Source organism: Jaculus jaculus, chromosome 17, assembly GCF_020740685.1.
Source record: "Jaculus jaculus isolate mJacJac1 chromosome 17, mJacJac1.mat.Y.cur, whole genome shotgun sequence".
Classification (NCBI taxonomy): Eukaryota; Metazoa; Chordata; class Mammalia; order Rodentia; family Dipodidae; genus Jaculus; species Jaculus jaculus.
The window spans coordinates 32,652,254-32,672,760 of NC_059118.1; the positions used below are offsets into that span (position 1 = coordinate 32,652,254).

Genomic DNA, 20,507 nt, shown 5'->3' on the forward strand with positions numbered 1-20,507 from the left:
TGCTTATTTTCTCTCTCTCTCTTCTTCTCTCTTTCTCTGCTCACAAATAAATAAATAAATATTTTTTTAGACAGGCTTGGTGGCACATGCCTTTAATCCCCACATTCAGGAAGCAGAGAAGTAGGTGGGTCGCTGTGAGTTCATGGCCAACCTAGAACTATAGAGTGAGTTCTAGGCCAGCTTGGTCTAGAGTGAGACCTGGCCCTGAAAACAAAGTTTTTTTAAAACACCTTGCAAATAAATAAGATTTTAAAAATAAAATAAAAGAGGGGCTGGAAGGATGGCTTAGCGGTTAAGGTGTTTGCCTGCAAAGCCAAAGGACTTAGGTTCGATTCCCCAGGACCCACATTAGCCAGATGCACAAGGGGGCGCATGCGTCTGGAGTTCATTTGCAGTGGCTGGAGGCCCTGGCGTGCCCATTCTCTCCCTCTCTCTCTCCCTCTCTCTCTCTCCCTCTTTCTCCATGAAATGAATATATAAATAAAACAAAATATTAAAAAATAAAATAAAATGAAATATAAATAACTAGACCAAATAATACAAATTTAGGAAAAGAGTAAGTCAGATGATGACAGGTATCTAATTACAATTTTTTAAATACTGGCTCACCAAAATTTTACATCTAGAACATTTCATTTTATGCTTATGTAGTCCATCTTACCATCTTAGAAACTTATTGCACAAAACGTTTTAGAAAACATTTAAGAAATTACATGTAAATTTCACCTTTTTTTTTTTTTTTTTTTTTAGTTTTTTGAGATAGGGTCTTGCTCTAGCCCAGGCTGACCTGGAATTCACTATGTAGTCTCAGGGTGGCCTCGACCTCATGGCAATCCTCCTACCTCTCCCTCCCCAGTGCTGGGATTAAAGATGTGTGCCACTATGCCCAGCTCACCTTTCTTTTTAAATTTTTTTAAATTATTTTTTAGGGGCTGTAGAGATTGCTCAGTGGTTAAAGGTGCTTGCTTGCAAAGCCTGACAACCCTGGTTCGATTCCTCAGTACCCACATAAAGCCACACAAAGTGGCGTGTGCATCTTGAATTTGTTTGCAGTGGCAAGAGGCCTAATGTACACCCATTCTCATTCATTCTCTCTGCGCATCCCTCTCTCTCCCCCTCTCTGCAATCAAATAAATAAAAACTACTGTTATTTCTCTGAGGAGAGAGGGAGAGAGAAAGAGACATGTGCCTCTTTGTGCATTCATCTTTATGCAGTTACAGAGGAATTGAACCCAGGACTGCAGGCTTTTCAAGCAAGCTCTTTTAACCCCCTAAGCCATTTCCCAAATCTCACCTTCCTGACTTAAACTTTTTAAACTTTTTTTTTGTTCATTTTTTATTCATTTATTTATTTGAAAGCGACAGACACAGAGAGAAAGACAGATAGAGGGAGAGAGAGAGAGAATGGGCACGCCAGGGCTTCCAGCCACTGCAAACGAACTCCAGACACGTGTGCCCCCTTGTGCATCTGGCTAACATGGGACCTGGGGAACCGAGCCTCGAACCGGGGTCCATAGGCTTCACAGGCGAGCGCTTAACCGCTAAGCCATCTCTCCAGCCAAAATTTTTTAAACTTTTTGTTCTGAAATCTGTTGTGGGCTTTCCATTGGCAGAAGCTCCTAGGACTCCTGTTTAAAGTTATTCTCTATGAAGAAAAGGAAATTGCTATAAAGTAAGTTACATTTTTAATATGTAAGAATCCTAGCTTGTGTAACAGTGACCACCCTCCATGCCCTGGACAATTTTCTAAACCTCGGTTTTCACTGGGGATGGGACCATCTTGCATTCTGTCCTTTTAGATGTGTGGGAGGCTGAGTTGTTTTACTTCCTGCTCTTATCAGTAGCGTGAACTGACCCTACGAGCGAAGCGGCTTGGTGGTAAACTCTGGGGCTGCGCTGTGTGGGAAGCTCCCCGGGGTCAGTCCTTCTTTCCAGGCAAGCAACAGCCGCAGGATTACTCAGTCTTCTGATTTTCAAGAAGAGAGCACACTGACTTTTTAAATCTTAGGAGTTTTTCAGCATTTGTTAACTAAGTTTCTCAAACACATGGTTTCAGAAAAGATGTGGATCAAACCCAACCTTTGGGGACTGCCGAATAAGCTCAACTGCCCACAGTGGTTCCCGATGACCGCTTCCTTGCAGCCGCGCTCTGAGGATATTGGTGACGAAACAGTGTTAGGTGGAGGACGCCGTGGTGGCTAGAAGGGGGTGTTAGCATCTAAAAGTCCGTCCATCGCTTTTCCAGTTTGCATTGCAGACTTGGATTCGTTTGTTTTACCTTCTAGATGATTAACTTCTTGAAAGCATGAAACTTACTCTGTCTGGCTTTTTGCCACAGTTCTTTTTTTCTTCCTTTGTCCATTTCGTCAGAGCTCCATTCTACCCATCCGGGTCCCTCAACAAAAAGTCACTGCCTCCTGCAGAGAGTTGAAGTCTGTCCCTCTGTGGTGCTCACCCTGCTTCCTGAGCCATGCTCCTCCACACACCCAAGGCCTTTTCCCATGTGCCTGATCACACGTCCCAGGGTGTCCTTGCTTGTTTGTTTGTTTTAGGTAGTGGTGTGGGGGCCTCAGCCACCGCAATCAAACTCCAGACGCTTGCGCCACCTAGTGGGCATGTGCGACCTTCCACTTGCCTCACTGTCTGGCTTACATGGGATCTGGAGAGTCAAACATGGGTCCTTAAGCTTCACAGGCAAGCACCTCAACCACTAAGCCATCTCTCCAGCTATCTCCTTGTTTTAAAGCATTTTTGGACAGGTTCTGTTTTCCTCTCTACCCTGCAAGCCTGTGAAGGCAGCGTGCATGTCTCTTCCAGCCCTCCTGTTGGTACCTGCCCTGAAGCCTAGTTCTGGCCTCTGAGACCAGGTGGGAGGGAAACTCAGGGTTTACTCATTGTGTGTTTCCAACTTGGTACCATGTGACTATGTTGCTTGTTCACAAAATGAGACTTAAGTATAGATATGGATGTCAGGGTCTTACCCCAACTAAGCCAGAATCTGCAAAAACAGGGAGAAAGCAGCTATAAATCTATTGTGTGTTAAAGCTGTGTTTAAGCTCCCCAGGTAGTTTTTGAGGCATATCCAGGTTCGGGAACTCCTGTCCTAAAATATATGATGAAGTGGGGTAAGCATTTGATCTAAAAGAATGTTTCTACCTAGCACTTGCTGAATAAATAATTTTTGAAAGAATAAAAATAAATTTTAAATACATATTTTTAACTATTACCTGAGACCCTTAATGAGGAGATGAAGACATGAAGAAATGTTTAAACCAGAGTGGGTTTTTAAAAAATATTTTTTATTTTATTTGTGGGTGCATACCAAAGGTCTCTTGCCATTGCAAACAGATATTTGGTGCTTGTGCCGTTTTTTGCATCTGGATTTAGGTAGGTGCTGGGAGTCAAACCCAAGCCTGGCAGACTTTGCAAGTAAACACTGCTGAGCTATCTCCCCAGAGCTAAGATACGTTTTGAGTTCAGATACCACTACCACCTCACAAGCACTTTTAGGTGACTTTCTTAGGGAGCAAAACCCTCTATCCTTCCTCGTGTCTAGGATTTCCAGTTAGTTGGTCTTTTATTTACCCCTCAGCTTAACTTTCCTATAAGCCTGAAGCAGTTACCTTCTTGTTGCTGGGACAAAAACCCACCCAGAAGCAGTTTTGGGGAGGAAAGGGTTTCTTTTGGCTTACAGTTTCAAGAGGAAGTTTCTTCATGGAGGGAAAGCATAGTAAGAGCAGATAACAGAACATCACATCTTGTCACATCAGCTAGAAAGAAACAGCTAAAGTGAGCTCACTAGTGAACACCCAGTAAGGCTGGGCTCCTATGTTTAAGGTCCGCCTCCAGCGACACACCTCCTCCAATAAGGCTGCACTTCCCAAAGGCTCCACCAGCTGGGGATTAAAGATGAAGCTTTATCCTAAACACGTGAGACTGTGAGGGATAGTTTTCAATCAAACCACTATAAAGTCTCTTCGCACACTTCAGCCTAATGCTTTTGTTATTCAAAGTTGACTGGGACTTTCCATGATTCCTGTAATCTACAGTGTAAATATATTGTGGGAAGTGCTGTAGAGCCTTTTATTGATCCACATGGCGTCTCCTCCAGGTCTGTCCAGAGTCAGCAAATATATGCAAAGCCTGCCTGTACCCCACACTTCTTCAGACTCTAAGGACTGGGTAGCCACAGCCTCTCCTGCCCCAGCCAAGACCACTGTTGGTCTCTCAGTGCAGTCTACTCTTTTATCTTTTGTGTGTGTGTTTGTTTTCCATGGGTTTTCTGCTCAGACATCTTTCTGTTTTGTTTATTCATTAATGTCAGGCATTCCAGGGTTGTGTACACTTAATCTCTAACATTTTGAACCAGTGTAAAGCATGCCGTCACAAATTCCAGGTGTTAGTTTTTCTTCTGCACATCTCTGAGCTCTTCTTTTTTTTTTTACTTTTTTTATTTTAGAGAGAGAGAGAGAATTGGCACACCAGGGCCTCAGACACTTGTGCCATCTTGTGGGCATATGCAACCTTGTGCTTGCCTTGCCTTTTGTGCATCTGGCTTACGTGGGCTCTGGAGAGTAGAATATGGGTCCTTAGGCTTTGCAGGCAACTGCCTTAACCACTAAGCCAGACCCCAGTAATTCTTTTTTTTTTTTTTTAAAAAAAAAAAAGAGCCCAGGGCTGGAGAGATGGCTTAGCAGCTAAGGTGCTTGCCTGTGAAGCCTAAGGGCTCATGTTCAATTCTCCAGATCCCACATAAGCCAGATGCACAGTGATGCAAGGTCACACATGCACACAAAGGGCACACTCACCTGGAGTTTGATTGCAGTGCCTGGAGGCCCTGGATACCAATCCTCTCTCTTTCTCTCTTTCTTTCACTCTCACATTTTAAAAAGGCAGTCCATTGGGCTTGCCTCAATTTCTTTTTTTTTCAATTTTATCGAGAACTTTTAACATAGGAACGTATGTCCCTCTCCCCGACCCAGATTTTACTGAGGGTCCTCCTCAGTGGTATGACTGTAGTCACTATGGGATCGTGACTGCATCAGTCAATTCCTGTGGGGAGGATAATGCCTTCCAGCACACCTTTCCACCCTGTGGCTCTCACATCCTTTCTGGCTCCTCTTCTGCAGTGTTCCTGAGCCTTAGAGGCTTTGTCATACGTCTCCTTCAGTGTTGAGCTCTAGGCAGCCTCTGGATTTCTCTTTGATGAGTTTTGAATGTCCTCAGTGTCTATCATATCTCCTTAGAGCAGGTTCTCTGGCTAGCCTTGGGAACAGCACTCATATTTAATCTACCACTTCCTCTGTGGTGTTTCCTGGGCCCTGGTCGGTGTGACAGAGATGTCTTGTGCTAGGCACTTGGCTTTCTCTGGTTATTCTAATGGGCTTGAGATCTCTCTAGTATTTGTTGTCATTCATAAAAAGCAGGTTCTCTAACCAGGAGTGAGAGCAGCACTGATCAACGGGATAAACGTACACATTCAGACAACTTTTTGATAGATATAACCTCTCTGTTTAGCCAAAGAACAGTGGAATCTTCCCTCTGGGTCTATGACTTTCTATGCTATGGGCTTTTGACTTGTGTTTTAGTACCAGGCATGAATTGCCTTCCACTGGACAGGCCTCAGTCAGAGCAGGTGATTACCCCCCTTGTATGTCACTGTTGTGCCAGTGGGTACATCTTGCCTGGCTGGTTGATTTCATAGGTTGCAGACTTAACGACTTTTATTCCGCAGCAGCTGAGCTCTTTGAGAGCAGAGACTTAATTAACCTCACTCCCCTCCATAGCTGCAGCATCCAGGTGTCATTCCTGACCTGTTCAGGATTAACGTATTTGCTTTATAAAATTAACAGAAAATTGCTGGGTGTGGTGGTGTACACCTTTAATACCCGCACTCAGAAGGCAGAGGTAGGATGATCACTGTGAATTCCAGGCCAGCCTGAGACTACATAGTGAATCCCAGGTCAGCCTGGGCTAGAGCAAGACCTTACTTCGAAAAACAAAACCAAAATAATAGAAAGCTGAAGGTGCACATAGCAAGAAGGCAAATCAAGATGCTGTTTGATAACAGTTTTTGAAAGGGCTTTGCCACCCCAAGGTAGATACTCACCTGAAAGTTGTTGTAGCTATATTTTTTTTTCTAAAGTTATAAGAATGTTTTAGTGACATATATAATTATACTTCTTTTTTAAGTGTTATTTTATTTATATATTTGCAAGCAGAGAAAGAGAGAAAAAAGAGAGAGAATGAGCACACCAGGGGCAAATGAGTTCCAGATGCATGCACCACTCTGTGCCTCTGGCTTTATGTGGGTACTGGGGAATTGAACCCAGTCATTAGGCTTTGTAGGCAAGCACCCTAACTGCTGAGCCATCTCTCCAATCTATGGTATTTATTGCATATGTCAGTCTAGCACTAAAAGTGATAAAGGTACCATTGGGTTAACATGCCTTTTACTAACCATTCTCATTTTTGAATATCTGGATCAGTGGATCCTTCAGAAGTAGCTAGTGTTTTATCTATCATAAATCCAAAGTGAGATTCCCAACAGTATTTTGTTTGTATTGTTGTGGATTTCTTTTTTAGACAAAATGTTGCTGTAGTTTATGTTTGCCTAGAATTCACCTTGCAGCCCAGGCTGACCTGAGGTTGCTGAGTGAGATTAATTAATTAATTAATTAATCAATTAATCATTCAGGAACATGTGCATCAAGTGCATTCAAGTAACAGAACCATTGTTTTTAAAGGATTTGATCGTCTACTGATTTTGGTATCCTCTGGGGGTCTGGGAACCAGCCCCAGAATACCCAAGGGATGACTGTGCTCTCAGAATGGAAGAAAAGCCTAGTGGGAGGCTCAGAGCATAAAGGAGACTTTTGTGAGAAGCCAGAAGTTTGAATTAGAAAGAAAATATATGATATCAGCTCAGACCTAAACTAACATAGCAATGACTTTTTTGAATCCTATAGCACACGTTTTGTCATTTGAGACTCTAGTCAGCTAGATAAAGACATCAAGTCTAGGCTTCAGGGAAGCTAAACAGGATAAGAACATGAGCCAGGGGGCTGGAGAGGTAGCTCAGCGGTTAAGGCACTTTCTGGAAAAACCTAACTACCTGAGTTCAGTTCCCCAATATCCATGTAAAGCCAGATACACAAAGTGATGCATGCATCGGGAGTTCATTTCCAGTGGCTAGAGGCCCTGGAGTGCCCATTCTTTCTCAATCTGCCTCTTTCTCACAAATAATTGGGAAAAAAACTATATATATATGAAATGACTTGGGGCTGGGGAGATGGCTTAGCAGTTAAGGTGGTTGCCTTAGCACCAAAGGACCCAGGTTCTGTTTCACAGGGCCCACATAAGCCAGATGCACAAAGTGATACATACGTCTGGAGTTGGTTTGCAGTGGCTAGAGGCCCTGTATGCCCATTTTCTCTCTCTCTTTCTCTCTCTCTCTCTCCTTCTCTCCCTCCATCTTTCTTTCTCAAATAAATAAATAAAAATAATTTTTTTAAAAAGATTATTAGCCAATGGAGAAGGTAAATACTACAGAGGCACAGGCTGGGAAACTGGAAGTAAGGTAAAACAGCAGTAGACTGTTACAGGGCTACAAAGATGTAAGCATGAACACCTGAGTTCAGATCACCAGGACCAATGTAAAAAGCCAGGTGCCGAGGAAGGCATCTGTAATGCCAGCATGCCTATGGGGAGAAGGAGGCGGGCTGGGAGCGCTGGCCAGCTCGCCTGGGGAACGCAGCAGCGAACAAGAGATCCTGCCTCAGACAAGGTGGAAAGTGAAGATAGGCCAGCAATTGTCCTCTGACCTCCCACATCTCTCTCTCTCTTTCTCTCTCTCTCACACACACCCCACAGATTATTATTGGTCTGTAGTCCAGTAAAGGACAGACTCCTGGCTCTATCTGGGAGCACGTTTCTTCCCTTCAGGGGAAACTGGAAGTAAGGTAAAACAGCAGTAGACTGTTACAGGGCTACAGAGTTGCCATAAAGATTCTTTTTAAAATATTGTTATTATTTATTTACTAGAGAGAGAGAAAAAAATGGGCCACCAGGGCCTCTAGCCACTGCAAACAAACTCCAGACGCATGCACCACCATGTGTATCTGGTATCTAACTCATCTCTTCAGCTCTTGATGACATTTCTTAAACTGCCAGAGGCAAGGTCTTGTTAGCAGTGGAGCACGGCATTCACACACAGCTTTTCAGCAGTTGGAAAGACCAGATGGCCACACAAAGAACCTCTCGTTACCTTTGTGTAATGCTGCTGTTATAAGCTGGGCCCATTACAGCATTTAACTTCCTTTTTCCTAGCATCTATTTGATAAATTCTTGCATCACATTCAGCTATAAGAAAAAAAAAAAAAACCTTCCTACTAATAAATTCTTCAATTCAGATAATGAGGACAATGTTTCTCTTAGTTCTTGACACAAGGAAGCTTATAACTTTTTTAAAAAAATTTTTATTTATTTATTTGAGAGCAACAGACACAGAGAGAAAGACAGATAGAGGGAGAGATTAAGAATGGGCGCGCCAGGGCTTCCAGCCTCTGCAAACGAACTCCAGACGTGTGTGCCCCCTTGTGCATCTGGCTAACGTGGATCCTGGGGAATTGAGCCTCGAACCGGGGTCCTTAGGCTTCACAGTCAAGTGCTTAACCGCTAAGCCATCTCTCCAGCCCATGGGAGCTTATAACTTTTATGATCCCTTGCTGTAGCCACTCAGCTGGGATTTCTGGTGTGACCACTGTCATATTTTCTTTACTTCACATTAGTTTTGCTCTCATTTGCCCTGTCTTTAACTGCAATCTTCCGCTAGTCTTTCCTAGAACTGTAGAGGGCTATTTCTATAAATAGGAATGCAGGGCTGGAGGGATGGCTTAGCCTACAAAGCCAAAGGACCCAGGTTCAATTCTCCAGGACCCATGTTAGCCAGATGCACAAGGGTGCACACACATCTGGAGTTCACTTGCAGTGGCTAGAGGCTCTCTGTCTCCCTCATTCTCTGTCAAATAAATAAATAAATAAAGTATTTAAATAGGAATGCAATTCAATAAAATAACTCTTATAAATATTTTTTTTAAAGGCTGGAGAGATGGTTTAGCAGTTAAGATGCTTACCTGCTAAGCCTAAGGACCCAGGTTCAATTTCCCAGTACCCACGTAAGCCAAGGGACATAGTGGCACATGCATTTGGAGTTCATTTGTAGAGGCTAGAGGTCCTGGTGCATGCATGTGCTCTCCCTCTCTCTCTCTCAATCTTTATCTCTCTCCCTCTCTGGCTTACAAGTAAATAAATAAAAGGTATTTTTAAAAATTAAAAAAAAGAAATGTAGCCAGGCATGGTGGCGCACACCTTTAAGCCCAGCACTTGGGAGGCCGAGGTAGGAGGATCGCTGTGAGTTCGAGGGCACCCTGAGACTACATAGTGAATTCCAGGTCAGCCTGAGCCAGAGTGAGACCCTACTTGAGGAAAAAAAAAATAGAAAAAAGAAGTATCATTGAGCTCAGTGGTTTTCTGGAGCCTGCATGTACTGGACAGAGACTAGAGGAAATTCCCAGTCACCCAACCTGAAAAAACCAGAGTTTTTGTTGCACTTTTAACTGCAAGTGTGATATTCCGGTCTGTCGTGGAAACAGTGAGGTACTGTTTTGCATTTTTTTAAGTGAAAGTTATTAGAACAGAATAAATTGTATCACATGTGCTCAGGTGATGTATCAAGTTCATTTGTGTCTCAAGACACCATTTCTTGCTACGGGTAAGTGTGAAGGGCGCTGCCTTGGTTATCCCTCACTAGGGTGTCACTTGGCTCTGCCTTCCCAGGCACACAATGTAGAACTTACTATAGAGAATAACAAGCTCTCCCCCAGTGCTCGCTCATGCGCCGTGTGTGTGTGTGTGTGTGTGTGTGTGTGCGCGCGCGCGCGTGTGTGTGTGTGTGTGTGTGTTGAGAGATTTGTAAAGCATACCTATGAGTGTGTCTGAGGAAATTGCCAAGGAGTAAGGAGAAACCCACCCTGAGCAGCCCATGTAGGTCGGGGGCTTGAGTAGAAGGGGAAAGGAGAAAGCTAGGTAGTTAACCCAGGCATTCGCATTCACGTTTCTCTCTCCACCTCCTCCTGCCACCATCACATGAGCTGCTTCTCTCTGCCACACGCTTCCCTCCATGATTGACTAAAACCTCTGAACCTATGAGCTCCATAAATCTTTCCTCCATTCAGTCATTTCTCATAGGTATTTGTCACGGCAGTAGAGAAGTCTGACGAATGTTCTGGAATAACATACATAGAAAAGAGCCGAGGTGAGATCCTCAGCCCAGGACAAGTGCCACCATACCTTTTCATTGTTCTAGTTTAGAACTCATTTATCATAGGCTTAGAAACATACTTTCCTGGCTTTGTGTTTGGTCACCTTTTTGTTTGCTTTCAGTGTCTCAGAATTCTTTTAAAAAATTTTTTTAAAAACCTCTAGTCTATTCTGGTAATAATGAGGGGGAGATAAGACAAGGAATGGGGTGAGTCCTCACCAGGTCATTAGTGCAGAGAAGACAGGGTGCCCCTCCTAGCCAGCCAGGGTCAGTCACCCAGGCGAGGATGAAGAGAGGGGCATCAGAGCACCAAGTTAGAACAGCCCAGTGCTTGCTGCTCCTCTGAGATATGAATAAATGAGCCATTTGCTTATGGGGAACTTTCTTTTGAAGAAATTACTTTTCCACCTCATAAATTAAGCTTGCATCCAATAATCAGGGTTATCTCTGTAAACATAAGTGAGTCTAGAGGTATGGATGAATTATAGAGCCCTTTCCTAGCATGTAGAGGCCCCAGATTCAATGCCCAGCTCCCACAGAATGAAAACAGGGTGGAGGATCATAGAAGGACCATGATACTGCCCAACTCTACAAGTTCAATGAAACAGCCTCGAATGAGAATATTTGGACATGTGGACATGGCTACAACTTTGGAGAAGGCAAGGGAAAGTGTCTTGGGAGGATGTTTAACTTCAGCTCTTAGCAATAGGATGAGAAACAGTCTGGGATGAGAAAAAGGTTTGTTGACTCAAGGACTTGGGAGGAACAACACAATGAGATTAAAAAATTGAATTTTCAAATATGAAAAAAGGCTTCTCTTAGAAGTTGCAAATGTAGAAATAAAAGGATGCTTATGCAAGGGCCTCTGACTATTTGTCTCTCTTGTTGCAGATGACAGTCATGTCCCTTTCCAGGGACCTCAAGGACGATTTTCACAGTGACAGAGTACTCTCCATCTTAAATGAGCAGCGCATACGAGGCATTTTATGTGATGTCACTATCATTGTGGAAGACACCAAATTTAAAGCCCACAGCAATGTCCTGGCTGCTTCAAGCCTTTATTTCAAAAACATCTTTTGGAGCCATACAATCTGTATTTCCAGCCACGTCCTGGAGCTGGATGATCTCAAAGCCGAAGTGTTTACAGAAATACTTAATTATATCTACAGCTCCACTGTTGTTGTCAAGAGACAGGAAACCGTCACCGATCTTGCAGCTGCAGGAAAAAAGCTGGGAATATCATTCTTGGAAGACCTTACTGACAGCAACTTCTCAAATTCCCCAGGTCCCTATGTATTCTGCATTACTGAAAAGGGTGTGGTTAAGGAAGAAAAAAATGAAAAAAGGCATGAAGAACCAGCCATCACTAATGGGCCAAGGATCACAAATGCATTTTCCATCATTGAAACAGAAAACAGTAACAACATGTTTTCTCCACTGGACTTGAGGGCAAGTTTCAAAAAAGTGTCTGACTCCATGAGAACAGCCAACCTCTGCTTGGAGAGGACTGAGGTCTGCCACGAGGTAGAGCCTGTGCGCACGCTCGCTGAGCACTCGTACGCCGTTTCTTCCGCCACCGATGCTTACAGGGGGCAGCCTGTGCAAGAGCATGATAGCAGTTTATCTGATAAGACAGGTAAAGAAAATGGTGAGGCTCCTGCTACAAAAGCAAAAGCAGGCCGAAAGCCAAAAACGGTCTCCACACCCCAGGATTCTGATTCAACCTCGGAAAATGCACCCCTCCCTCTTGTAACCAGCCCAGAGGTTCATCACGAAACAAGCCCCCAGCCGGCTGCAGTTTTGCCGCAGTCAGAACCTCCCAGCCAGGAAGGAGATGTGCACTTTCCCAGGGAAGATGAAAGTCAACCTTCTGACGTCCCTGGGCCGCCAGCAGCCGAGGTTCCACCTCTTGTTTATAACTGCAGCTGTTGTTCTAAATCCTTTGACAGCAGCACCCTGCTCAGTGCCCACATGCAACTTCACAAGCCCACCCAGGAGCCTTTCGTGTGTAAATATTGCAATAAGCAGTTCACCACTCTGAACAGACTGGATCGGCACGAACAGATCTGTATGAGGTCAAGCCACACGCCCCTCCCGGGAGAAAGCCGACGCTTTTTGGAAAACTACCCCACTATTGGACAAAATGGAAGTTCCTTCACGGGTCCAGAATCCTTATTATCGGAAAACAGGATTGGTGAGTTTGCCAGTACTGGAAGCACCTTGACGGACATGGACCACATGGTTAGGTTTGACAATGGGCAGACGCTGTACAGCTGTGTTGTGTGCAAGCGCAGCTACGTGACTTTGTCCAGCCTCCGAAGACATGCAAACGTCCACTCGTGGAGAAGAACTTACCCTTGTCATTACTGCGACAAAGTGTTTGCTCTGGCCGAGTACAGGACAAGGCATGAGATTTGGCACACTGGAGAGAGACGGTACCAGTGTATTTTCTGTCTTGAAACTTTCATGACCTACTACATACTAAAAAACCACCAGAAGTCTTTTCATGCCATAGATCACAGACTTTCCATGAATAAAAAAACAGCAAATGGGGGCTTGAAGCCTTCTGTCTATCCATATAAACTTTATAGGCTGCTGCCTATGAAATGCAAAAGAGCGCCTTATAAGAGCTACCGAAATTCTTATGAAAGTGCTCAAGAAAACAGTCAAATGATTGAGTCTCCTTTTGTTGTTCAGAACGCACAGAGCTCTGAATTGACTACCACACTGAATTTCCAAGACAGGAGAAATACCTTGACCAACAGTCCAGCTATCCCAATGGAAACATCTGCCTGTCAGGACGTACCCACTTCCGCCAGCATGCGACACGCAGAGGGTACCAAATGGAGAAAGGAGGCATTGAAAATGGATCGTGGAAATAATGTTTATTCAACTAAAGTGTCAGCTTCTTCCACTGAAAATGCTGTCAGCTCCAGCCCCGGGGCAAGGGATGCACCTGTTTCATCTTTGAGTAACAGCGGTGAGAACTCCGCCTCTGTGATCAGCTACAGTGGCCCGGCTCCCTCGGTCATTGTGCACAGCAGTCAGTTTTCATCAGTGATCACGCACAGCAAAGCCATCGCTCCCCTGACCAGCAGCAACCACAAAGCCCCTTCCGAGCCTGCTGCCAGCCAGTCGCTGAAAGAGGACATCAAGCCTGAGGCAGACAAAGTGGGTAAACTTGCAAGCAGACCCAAAAGCCTTAAAGAGAAAAAGAAAGCGGCTTCTTGTAACAAGGGAGAAATGCCGGAGGAGTCAAAACATGCTGCCGACTCTGGAGTGTCACCGGGCAAAACCACTAATATTGTTGAGGAAACCAGTAAAATTGAAACTTACATTGCAAAACCTGCTCTGCCTGGAACCTCCACAAACAGCAGTGTTGCACCCCTCTGCCAAATAACAGTGAAAATAGGGAATGAAGCCATTGTGAAAAGGCATATCCTTGGTTCTAAATTGTTTTACAAAAGAGGGAGAAGACCCAAGCATCAAGCGGAGGAGGCGACACTGCCCCAGGAGGGCAAGCCCGAAGCCCAGGGAGACAACCCCCTTGGGCTCTGCCAGTCTGAGTGTGTGGAGATGAGCGAAGTGTTTGATGATGCAAGTGACCAGGATTCCACGGACAAGCCATGGCGCCCTTACTACAACTATAAGCCCAAGAAGAAATCCAGACAGTTGAGAAAGATGAGGAAAGTCAGCTGGAGGAAAGAGCATGAGAGCAGAAGCCCGAGCGGTCGTCGCAAGTACCCAGCGGAGCTGGACTGTGCTGCGGAGAAGCCGCCTCCAGACAGGGCCTTCGAGGAAGAAGAAAATAAAGAGATGCCCAAGTTGCAGTGTGAACTCTGCGACGGGGATAAAGCGTCAGGGGCTGAAAACCAAGACAAGCCTCACCAGCATCTCACTTCCAAGCCTTACACCTGCGAGCTCTGCGCCAAGCAATTCCAGAGCCCTTCCACGCTGAAAATGCACATGAGATGTCACACTGGAGAGAAGCCGTACCAGTGCAAGACCTGTGGGCGGTGCTTCTCGGTGCAAGGAAACTTACAGAAACACGAGCGCATTCACCTGGGGGTGAAGGAGTTCATCTGTCAGTATTGCAACAAAGCCTTCACGTTGAACGAGACGCTCAAAATCCACGAGAGAATCCACACTGGTGAGAAGCGTTACCACTGTCAGTTCTGCTTTCAGGGATTTTTGTATCTTTCCACAAAAAGAAATCATGAGCGGAGGCATGTCCGAGAGCATGACGGGAAAGGCTTCGCTTGCTTCCAGTGCCCCAAAATCTGCAAAACAGCCGCTGCCCTCGGAATGCACCAAAAGAAACACTTATTCAAAAACTCAAGTAAGCAGGAAAAAACAGGTGACACGTGCCAGGAAAGTTCAAGTCCCTCAGAGAACCAACATTACATCAATTCAGAAGACAATGACCAAAAGGATAACATACAAACCATTGTTTAAAATATCCTTGGAGTGACAGTAGTTAGGGAAAAAAAATCTTTCAAAAGGTAGATTTGTGGGATTTTTTTTTAGTTGTCTTATATGTTTTGTTTTGTTTTGTTCACATACAGTCATGAAGGAGTGAAATGTTTCTTGGGGTTTTTTTTTGTTGTTGTTGTTATTGTTGTTGTTTTTAAAGTATCATTTGTAAAAAACTCCAGAAAAAGGATCCTGATATCTACTTTGGGTTTGTTTGTTTGTTTCCATACACTTCATGTAGAGTGCACAAAACAAAACAGCTGAATCCTCCAATATCCCAAATATCTTGTGAAAGCTAATGAAGTTCTTAGCTGTGGTATTTCTACCAGTGGAAATAAAACAGTTGAACAGTTTTAGCCTAATTTAAAGCTTGCTAGTAAATGCTAATGGGAACTGGCTGCTGAGCTGTCTTTAGTCACTGGAGAAAAGAAGGGTCAGATATCATGAGATGGCATCTTCGATATATGTCTAATGGTAAATGAGTTATGACAGTATTTATTCCCATCCGGTTTCTGCACTATTAATCTTTGTTTAAATTAATGGATACATATAAAATACTTAACAGTATAACTGAAAAATTGCAATGAGTAACCTACAGTAGGACACTCGTACATTACCTAGAACTACTTTTCTGTAGTGTAAACCTTGTAAAATATGTATGTAAAGTACGATACCTTTTAACTGTTCATATCCCTTGTAGAGAATAATAATAATGAGCAATAGATCTGCAGATAATGAGGGCTGGTGTAAAACTCAGCAAGAAGCATTTTGAATCTGACTTAGAAGCATGTGTATCCCTCTAGGCGGAATGCTTTGCTGTTCTCTTAGAGTATGGCTGTGCTGTTAGTAGAACTGGTCTATACAAGTCACCGAAAACCTAGGTCATGCCTTATCTGTGGGGGACTCCTTCCCAGAACTTACCTGTGCTGCCGTATAACACTTTGCAGTGGCCTCATCTCAGAGAATTAAGAAGGGTCAAATTCTTCCGAAACTCTCTGCAGTCTTCCAGTCTTCCCACGGCCATGGATGTTGGAGTCAAGTAAACCGACATCCCCCATTCCACCTTGGCATGTGCAGGACACTGAAAGCAAGACACACCTGTGGTGATGAATTCCCAGGCGTTTGAATGTGACAGAAAATCTAATCCCTCAACCATGAGCCTTCTGGGAGATTACACAGCCCACGAGTACATACTAGTATTAAATAAAAGGATAATGGGCCCCCTCACACATTAATGATGGAGAGGGCTGGGGGAAGTAATGAGCTTCCTTGCCTCAAACAGTGGCTTGGCTTGTGAGGGGTAGGGAGATAGGAAGTGAAGTGATGAGGCTCTGTCCCTTACTTACATGACTCAGAAACACATCCTCAAAGCCAGATGGTTTGTCTTCATGTTTGCAGACATCTAGTTCCTTTGTAAAACCCCATCTCAGTTTTTAAATGTTCTTTTACACTGACCCATACGATCAACATTGCCCTCAAAAACCATTGCTCTACAGGACATTCTTTCACGTGGACTAGGTTTCTGGAAAGCTGGAGCTCATGCTTGTCACTTTTAAAACTTCCAGAATAGGAGGGAGGGAGACTACATTTCTACCCTTTCATCACCAGTATGAGCCAAATTGAGAACTGAGTTCAAGGGTGGCCAGTAGCCATTCGTGTTCATTGGATTTGATAAGTGGAAATCCAAGGTTGGAAGGTTATCTTTATGAAGAAGTAGCTCAAAGGACTCCAGAATTGAAAGAATTGTGATGTCTCTATGGAGAAGACTTAGTATGGATTTGGATGGGCAAGAAAACATTTGAACATCTGGAAAAGGACATGATTCAAGTTCACCTTTTTATACTGTAGTACTTTGCTGTAAGTAACCCCAATATTGTATCTACATTTATCTTTTGTTTATCTACTTTCACTTGCATACAGTATTATATAGTAGAGGAAAATGGGAAAATGCAAGTAAATTCAACTTTATTTTGTATGTTGTATATATGTACACCGGCACCATCCACTTGGGTTTTGTTAAGGATATAGTCACAAAGGGCTTATGAAAATCACGTTTCAATGAATAATTAGAATATTGAATAAGCAATCCTGTGATCCACTAATTTGTTTTATCTCAGTTAGGATTATAAAGCAATCAGTTACAGATTTTAGTTATTTTAACAACAAATATAAAATTACATGTCTCCCAGCCCCTATATGTGGATATTTTATAAGTGGACTTGTATGCTGATAATTCTAGACCAAAGTAAATATGGCAGAATATTTATACATGAAAAAATAATTTTACAAATATTTTCTATAATTGTATTATTCATTTAAAATGTTGATAGCTTGTGTTAGTTTCAGGGAGGGGTGTATATTTTGATAAAAAATACTTGACTTTGTAATTCTGTATATTCTCTACAATTTATAGCAGAGCCGTCTAAGACAACTGGTCACTTTTTTGTTGATTGTGAAAATGTTATGAGTGGTGTTTAAGTATGCATTGAGTACATAACGACCAAGTAGAATTAAAGTAAGTGTAAACAGTGAACATAATGTATGCTGTACAAGACATATTGTAATTTGCTGTTTTAGCATCTGTATTTTGATTAGAAGATATTAAATGCAGATGTTAAGAGTTGGAAAAGTCTAATTTTATTTTTAGAAATAATGAATATAAATTTGTTTTGCTTGATTAAAATAGCTTATTCCTACATTAAGTCTCCTTTGAAATGTTGTAAAGCTTGTTTTGTTTTTTCATACATAGAAACCTTGAATGGACACATGTGTCCATCCTTTCTGTCCTCCCTGCCCGCAGTGTGCTGAGGGCCCTTCTCAGTGGGGTCGCTGGTATTCACCATGGGGCTGTAGGTTATGAGCTGTGAGAGCAGTGGTCAGTCAGTGTAGGGGACAGGGCAGTGCCTCTGGACAGTCCTTCCACTCTGCGGCTCTTGCAATCTTCCCACCCCCTCCTTTGCAAAATCCCCTGACACGTGGCGGGAGTGCTGAGCTCTCAGCAGCTTCTGGGTTTCTGCTGCGGTACATTCTGCGTGCCTCAGTGCTTGCATCCCTCTCTCGGATTAGGTGACAGGATCACCGTTAAAGCAGCGCTCTTGCTCAGCTCACCGGTTCCTCTGTGGTTGCACCTGGGCCCTGTCTGCTGTGTGAGGGGAGGGTCATCTCCTTGGTCCTGACTGCCTTCTGGAAAAGAACAGATTCAGATTCTCCAACAGAGACTGAGGTCAGCATAGGTTAAATGGGATAAGACTTGGGTTTTTTGAGGGAAAAAAAAACTGCTTTGTTTGTTTGTTTGTTTTTTTGTTTGTTTTGTTTTGTTTTTCAAGTCAGGTGACTCATTCTAGCTGCCCAGGATGATCTGGAATTCACTGTGTAGTCAAGCTGACCTCGAACTCGTAGCTATTCTCCTACCTCTGCCTGGGGTCAAAGGCATGTGCCACCATACCTGGCCCCTTTTTTTATTTCTTTTTTTAAAAATTTATTTATTTGAGGAAGAGAGAGACAGAGAGGATGGGCACGCCAGGGCCTCCAGACACTGCAAAGAAACTCCAGATGCATGTGCCCCCTTGAGTCCTGGAAATCAAACTGCGATCCTTTGGCTTTGCAGGCAAATGCCTTAACCTCAAAGCCATCGCTCCAGCCCCTTTTTGTTTCTTACCCTTGGAAGTCACAAAGGATCACTTCACCACATTCTACTCACTGAAAGAGAATCATGTAGTCCAGCTCACATTCACAATAACTTTGTGGTTATACTTAGAACCACCAAAATATTTGCAACTAACTCTTAGATCTCTTCATATTTTGAAGTAATGTGCTTCCTCCCCCCCCACCTTGGACATACATATTAGCACAAAGCTTAATCATCGATGGGTTTGCTAGTGTACACATATGCTTACAAGAAACTCAACTTAGTCACAAGATTCGTTTCATTTACATGGTGGCATTAATTTAATAACATTTCTTAAAAATATTTTTTGTTCATTTTTTATTTATTTATTTGAGAGCGACAGACACAGAGAGAAAGACAGATAGAGGGAAAGAGAGAGAATGGGTGCACCAGGGCTTCCAGCCTCTGCAAACGAACTCCAGACGTGTGCGCCCCCTTGTGCATCTGGCTAACGTGGGACCTGGAAGAAAGTGTCACCCACTGCCCTAGTAACCACTAGCTTACCAACAGTTCCTCACGGAGGAGTGAGGCCTCGTGAGCCCTTTCCCTATCCACGACAGAATGTTGTCTGGCCCAATTTTATGCAGGTAACCACAGATTATGTGAAACCGTCTTCCACAGGGGTCTCTGAGTTTTGGAGGGGCTGATATATACAGGCCATTTAGGGCTGAGCACTCAACAGTCACTTATTCTCAGCTCTTTGACCAGTTATAAGTCCCGGCAGTGTTCATTGCTCTCTGCAAGGCTGAAAGTTGCACCATGGTCACAGATACTTAGAAGGCAGTTTGACATGGCAGCTGGTTAGCAAAGGAACAGTAGTTGCTTAGCCTCTATTACCTATGACCTCCCCAGCCATGGGCTTTTGATAAGGCTTCCAGGACCAGGAATGAATTTCCTCCTGGAGAAGGGGTTTCAAATCCAGTCAGAAGTCAAGCCACTGTTGCTCTAGTGAGCACATCTTGCCTAGTATGTCTGTAGCACAGTGTAAGACTGTTGATGCTTCTTCCCCAGAAGGCTGCATGGTGCCTTCCAGCACTAAGAAAGCTGGCCAGGAAGCTTTTCATTCAGTTCCAGCTTGATTTCTCTGTGTCCTGCAACCAAAGCATGTGGTGTCTTCAGTAATATGGTCTTACCACCTAATTCTGATGGGCAGCTAAGTAATGGAGAAAAGCCAATAGACAAAAAAAAAAAAAAGACAAAAGCCAGACATGGTGGCACATGCCTTTAATCCCAACACTCGAGGGGAAGAGGAGGACCACTGTGAGTTCAAGGCCACCTGAGACTACATAGTGGATTCCAGGTCAGCCTGGGTAGAGTGAGACCCTACCTTGAAAAAAAAAACCACAAAAATAAAGAGGAATGGAAATAACCTTACAGTTTGAGGGGCCTTAGTGACCAATAACTCATAGGGAGGTATCCCACTCCCTATGGAACTGGGGTATTTGGTGACCTATGGCTTCTAGGAGCAACATTGTCTACCCACATCAGATACCAAATTTTCATATATATGATGTAGTGTGGACACATATGAGCACATGCATGCACGTACAGACCACAGGTTGACCTCAGATGTCTTCCTCTATCACTCTCCACTTCAATGGCTGAAGCAGGACCTCTCACTTGAACCCAGAGCTTTCCCATTTGACTAGTCGGATGAACCAGCTCATTGTGGGGAGCCTGTCTGTGCCTCAGAGCCTGGGATTCCAGGTGAGCTCCCACACGCACCCAGCATTTACATGGGTGCTGGGACAGGAACTTCAGATCTGAAAGTATCTCCCAAGCCATAAGTATATTTGTAATTAGTTTACAAAGTAGTCAGTTGCCATGTGGCCTTCTCATATACCCCTGTTTTTTTAAATAATTTTTTAAATTTTTATTTATTTATTTGAGAGTGACAGGCAGAGAGAGAAAGAGGCAGATAGAGAGAGGGAGAGAGAATGGGAGCGCCAGGGCCTCCAGCCACTGCAAACGAACTCCAGACACGTGCACTCCTTTGTGCACCTGGCTAACGTGGGACCTGGGGAACTGAGCCTCGAACCGGGGTCC

General features: G+C 43.8%; 1 protein-coding gene across 1 annotated transcript in view; it reads left to right on the forward strand.

Annotated features, from left to right (window-relative positions):
• The window catches only part of Zbtb38 (zinc finger and BTB domain containing 38), a 101,577-nt gene extending 84,085 nt beyond the window's left edge, over positions 1-17,492 (forward strand). Inside the window, exon 6 of the mRNA XM_004663585.3 lies at positions 11,213-17,492. Within this exon, the coding sequence (XP_004663642.3) occupies positions 11,213-14,776 (3,564 nt within the window). The 3' untranslated portion in view covers positions 14,777-17,492. The remainder of the gene's footprint in view (positions 1-11,212) is intronic.
• The last annotated feature ends 3,015 nt before the right edge of the window (positions 17,493-20,507 follow it).